This window comes from Hyla sarda, chromosome 9 (assembly GCF_029499605.1).
Source record: "Hyla sarda isolate aHylSar1 chromosome 9, aHylSar1.hap1, whole genome shotgun sequence".
NCBI classification, from domain to species: domain Eukaryota; kingdom Metazoa; phylum Chordata; class Amphibia; order Anura; family Hylidae; genus Hyla; species Hyla sarda.
Genome location: NC_079197.1, coordinates 154,000,968 through 154,005,878, shown reverse-complemented (window position 1 = coordinate 154,005,878; position 4,911 = coordinate 154,000,968). Strand labels below are relative to the sequence as shown.

The window sequence follows — 4,911 nt, the reverse complement described above, 5'->3', positions numbered from 1 at the left end:
GCTCTGACCTCTTCTTTCTCCCTTTCCTTTTGCCCTTTTCTTTCTTTTTGGGCCTCACCCCACTCTCCTCATCCACACTTTCATAGTGGGAGGAATCGGAAGGGTCGGCCATATTGCTTTCCTCTCTGTGAAGTCTCCTGATCTCCTCATCCAGCACATTCTCCACCAGGGCTTCAGCAGTTACAGGGCCAGTTTCAGGAGCAGGGACTGAAGCTACCCCTGCCACCTGGGCACTCTCCAGCTCCCTACTCCTTCTACGATTTTCCTCCCGCCTTAGTTTGGCAGGGCCCTTTTTCCTCCTCACTAGCCCTGTTGCGCCCCCATCCCTGCCCGTACCCTCCCAAGCCGAGGCAACTTCACAGCTCCCCTCAGCTGGAGCGGCCGCTGCATGGGCGAAGGCGCTAGGACAACGGCTGAAAGGGTGTCCGAGGACACCACACAGGTGGCACCGGATCTGCCGACAGGATGCGGCCAGATGACCCACCCCACCACACAAAGCGCAGACCTGCACAGTACAGGCTGCGCTAAAGTGGGTGGGGCTGCCACACCTGTGACAGACCTTAGGCTGCCCCTGGTAGAAGACCTGGATCCTATGACGTCCAAGGAAGGCGGCTGACGGAATGTGGGCAACCGTACTCCCTGAATGCTTGAGTTTGATGGAAAACGTCCAGGCCCCGGACCAGATCCCGTGCTCATCCAAGTTTTTCTTGGGCATGTCCGTCACATCCCCATACCGTCCGAGCCAGGTCATGATATCATAACAAGAAAGTGACTCGTTACGGGTCAAAACTGTCACCTTCTTGACAGCATTCTGACGGGAAATCGCCTTTACGGCGAACTCCCGCCAGCCGGGCTCGTTTTTTGCCACTTCGTAGTTTGACCAGAAGAGTTCGAGACCCTCTGGCCGAACGAAACTGACATCAAACTCAGACGAACCGTAGGGGTGGATCAGGGCAAAGATGTCACATGCCCTGAATTCCATCTGGAGGAGGAGCTCAACCACTTTAGCACGAGGCGGGCACGCATCCTCGCCCCTCCAAATCAGACGGACCACATTCCTACGGTTATTGTCCTGCCTGGTTGTCGGGAGGGACCAGACCACCTCCCCATTCTGCTCTCGGAAAGCCCCCAAACCGTGCCTCTCTATCCAGAAAGACAGGTCGACCTCACCCCTCCCCTCTACCTGGATCGACCTGTCGCCCCTAGGCAGAGCCTCCAGGAGGCGCTGTTGCAAGTGGCCTCCAGAGCCGGCCGGAGACGGGGACCCCCCTGAACCCCCGGCAGCGACATTAGCATAACTTCTAGGAGCAGTCACTACAGGGGGGGGCAGCCGGACCAGACCCAGACCCATCAGTACAGCCACTCACACCACTACTCCCATCTTTATTCCCATCCATACCAGACTTCCCATTCTTACCTCTACTACTCCCACCATCATTCACTCCACTTACACTCCTCACATCCACAGCTCTACTACACTCAGCATTCCCACATCCTCCACTCTTTTCCTGCCTAATGGATTCTGGGCTGGCTGGGACCTGTAGTACTGCTGGTTTTATTATGGTTTTCTGTGCTGGGGTCGATGCTGCTGCTGCCGGGGTCGACACTGATGACTCCTCCTTCATATGCGATGACACCTCCTGAGTCTGGGGCTGCCCCTCAAAGCGCACCCCAGCTCCTCCCACAGCGCTTGGTTTGCCTAACCACACAGGCTCTGCAGGGGATATCGGTGCCCGGACACTCCCCCCCCTAACAGAGGAGTGCCCCGCAGCACCCACAGAACACACAGTACTCAGGGGACCGCCCCCCGAGCACACAGACACTCCGCTCTCCGCCACCGGTGCCCGGACACTTCCCCCCCCTCACAGGGGAGTGCCCCGCAGCGCCAGTAATGCCCACAGTTCTCGGGGAACCGCCCCCGAGCACACAGCAGCAAAACTCGCCTCTGGCACTGGGACACGCCCCCCACCACCCTGGGGCGGCCCTGCAGTGCCAGAGCTGCCCACCATGAGCCCATCCTTCCCCTCCCTACCGGCAGGATGGGTGTGCTTTACAGCTATTGCGTCCGCAGCCTTTTCTGACGCCATGCTGTACCCCCCATGCTGGCTCCGTTCCACTACAGAAACGGAGTCTGGCAGTCTGGGGGGCCCAGCAGCCTGAACCAGCTTTGCAGCTGGCCCTGACTGCTGGAAAGGGACAAACATGTACTTTACTGTCTCCTGAGTATTCTGCTTCTTACGCTTTACTGCCACATCATCGAACTGGTAATCTCAAAAGGTAAAGTTCTGGAGGTGGGCTGGGGACTCCTGCATAACAATCGCCCTCAGTAATCCCCCAGCCTCACTCTCCAGTTCATCCTCCTCGCTCTCACTTAATGGAAGCGCCACCTGGGCTGGCTCTATGTAGCTGTCCTGGGTGTTATAGGGAGTAGCTACAGGCAAGACATCCATTTCCACCACTTGTGCTCTTTCTCCCACATTCTCCTCCTCCTTCTTCTTTATGCCTTCACCATCCACACTTTCTTCACCGCCACTACTCTCCCCATCATCCACCTCCACCTTACCTGGGGATTTCATGGCGGCAAACCGGTTGTTGTTCTGAAGCTTCTCCTTGAAGAGACCGCTCCCCTCCAAGATCTCTGCTCTCCTCTCCTCCAGCTGCACAATCTCAGCCTTCAGTGCTGAGATCTTTCTTCTTAGCTCTGGTCTGCTCTTTTTGGGCGCAGTGTTCACCAGATTCTGAGCCCCTTGCAGATCTTGTCTGGCCAACTTCAGCTCCTTGCCACAGCGATCATATTCAGCAAACCGCGCGGCCATGCAGGAACAGTAGGTGGCGCTGGACTCCTTGGGCCCTCTCTCTGCCCACAACTCCACACTTCTCCTTCTTGCTTTTCTCTCACCAGTCCTCTGGCTGGCAACCGTTGCCGGGGGTGCAGAGCCTGCATTGCTGCAGACTCTGCCAGATCTTCTCCCCCCGGCCGGAATGGCTGTTGCTATTTGCTCTCCACCCCCCGCCAGCCTTGAAGAACGGGAGGTGGAGGCCAGGGATGCCATGCAGGGAGGCTCTCCCGAGGAGGCTGCCACACTCCTGGGGAGGCTGATGAAACACCTGCTCTGGTCTGCTGGAAGTCTCTGGAGCACACACAAAGAGACACACCCAAATGAGCTGCACACCAAACTGCTCAGGACTACAGGAAGTGCTCTCTGCTGACACCTCTGTCTGTGTCAGGATCTGTCCAGAGCAGTAGAGGTTTGCTATGGAGATTTGTTCCTGCTCTGGGCAGTTCCTGACATGGACAGAGGTGTCAGCAGAGAGCACTGTGGTAAACAGAAAGAAAATTCAAAATGAAGAGAGATTCCTGTGGATCATACAGCAGCTGATAAGTACTGGAAGGATTTAGATTTTCTAATAGAAGTAATTTATAAATCTGTATAACTTTCTGGCACCATTTGATTTTAAAACATTTGTTTTCCACCAGAGTACCCCTTTAACTATATTGGCTTCTGCATTTTAATAAAATAAGAATAATAATTAATTTGGAGTAAATGTTTTCCAGTGGAGTACCCCCTTAATTTAAGTAAAGAATGACTGTCTTTATTTATCTCCAACCCTGTGTACATGTTTAATATATGCATTTGTAAATATAGTCCAAGTATATAACTAATATATTATAAACACAATCCATGGAAAACGTTAATTTTTATAGCGGTTTTCTTCATGGCATTTATGACTTCCTGATTCCGTAGGGTATAAATGGTGGGATTCAGAAGAGGAGTCACTATGGATGGGACAACAGAAACCATTTTATTCAGGTGTAAGTGACCACCAGTACTGGGTCGGACGAACATGAATATAATGGGGCCATAAAATAGTAATACAACCATTAAGTGCGAGGCAAAGGTTGAGAATGCCTTCCTCCGCCCTTGTGCTGTTGGTAACATCATGGTTGTCCGGATGATACATATATAAGACAAAATAATTAATAGAAAACAACCTACAATTATAAACAAGGTCAGGCAGAAAAACAGCTTTTCAACGCTTGATGTGTCAGAGCAAGAGACCTTGAGTAATGGGCCAAGGTCACAATAGTAATGGTCAAGTTGGTTTGCGCCACAATACGTAAGGCTTGAGATCTGTAGACATGGGCCAAGAATAGACGTAAAGCCGCTAACCCAGGATCCGGTTATAAGTATAAAGCAAACCCTGGTACTCATGATGCTCCAATAGTGTAGTGGATTACAGATGGCCACATATCGGTCATAGGCCATGGCGGTCAGCAGAAACATTTCTGTGGCACCAAGAGAAAAGTGAAAGTAAAACTGCATCATACAGCCGAGCCAAGAAATGGATTGTTCTCTTGTTTTAAGAGACCAAATGAGTCTAGGAACAGTTACCGAAGGATACCAGATCTCTATAAAGGAGAGTCCACCAATAAGAAAGTACATGGGCTTATGAAGACTTCTCTCGGTTTTTACAATGATAACAATAAATACATTGGCCATAACGGTGACAAAATAAATAAAGGATATAATAATAAAAAGGCAGAATCTGGTGTTTTTTAATAGCGAAAATCCCAAAAGCAGAAATTCAGTTACAGCCGTCTCATTTGTTAGCGTTCGTGTCCACATATTAAACCATATTTTACACAAAATAGTTAACATTTTTTCTATTAAAAAGATCAAATAACACAAAACCATTAAATTGTTGAATTTATATAAAATATACTTGGCTTTAGCTCCGGTGCAATTGTTTAGAGGCAACTCCAGTAACGCATGAAAAAGTCATGTTTGCCTAGAAAGTGGCCAGGGCTAAAAAATACGTCATACTTACCAGCCATGGCCACTGCCATTGCCATTTCAATGGTGCCCAGTCCCTTCTGCTCATAGCCTGACCCTGACTTTTACTGCAGCT

At 50.8% G+C, this 4,911-nt stretch overlaps 1 protein-coding gene across 1 annotated transcript; it reads right to left on the bottom strand.

The window, feature by feature from the left end:
* Window positions 1-3,668: 3,668 nt before the first annotated feature.
* LOC130291941 (olfactory receptor 6B1-like) lies at window positions 3,669-4,628 on the bottom strand. Its single transcript, XM_056541370.1, has one exon. It carries the CDS (start codon window positions 4,626-4,628, stop codon window positions 3,669-3,671), a length of 960 nt encoding a protein of 319 aa, XP_056397345.1.
* Window positions 4,629-4,911: the final 283 nt, after the last annotated feature.

Excerpts from the sequence above, each read along its gene's own strand:
- LOC130291941 (XM_056541370.1), bottom strand. The coding sequence starts at position 4,628 with ATGTGGACACGAACGCTAACAAATGAGACGGCTGTAACTGAATTTCTG.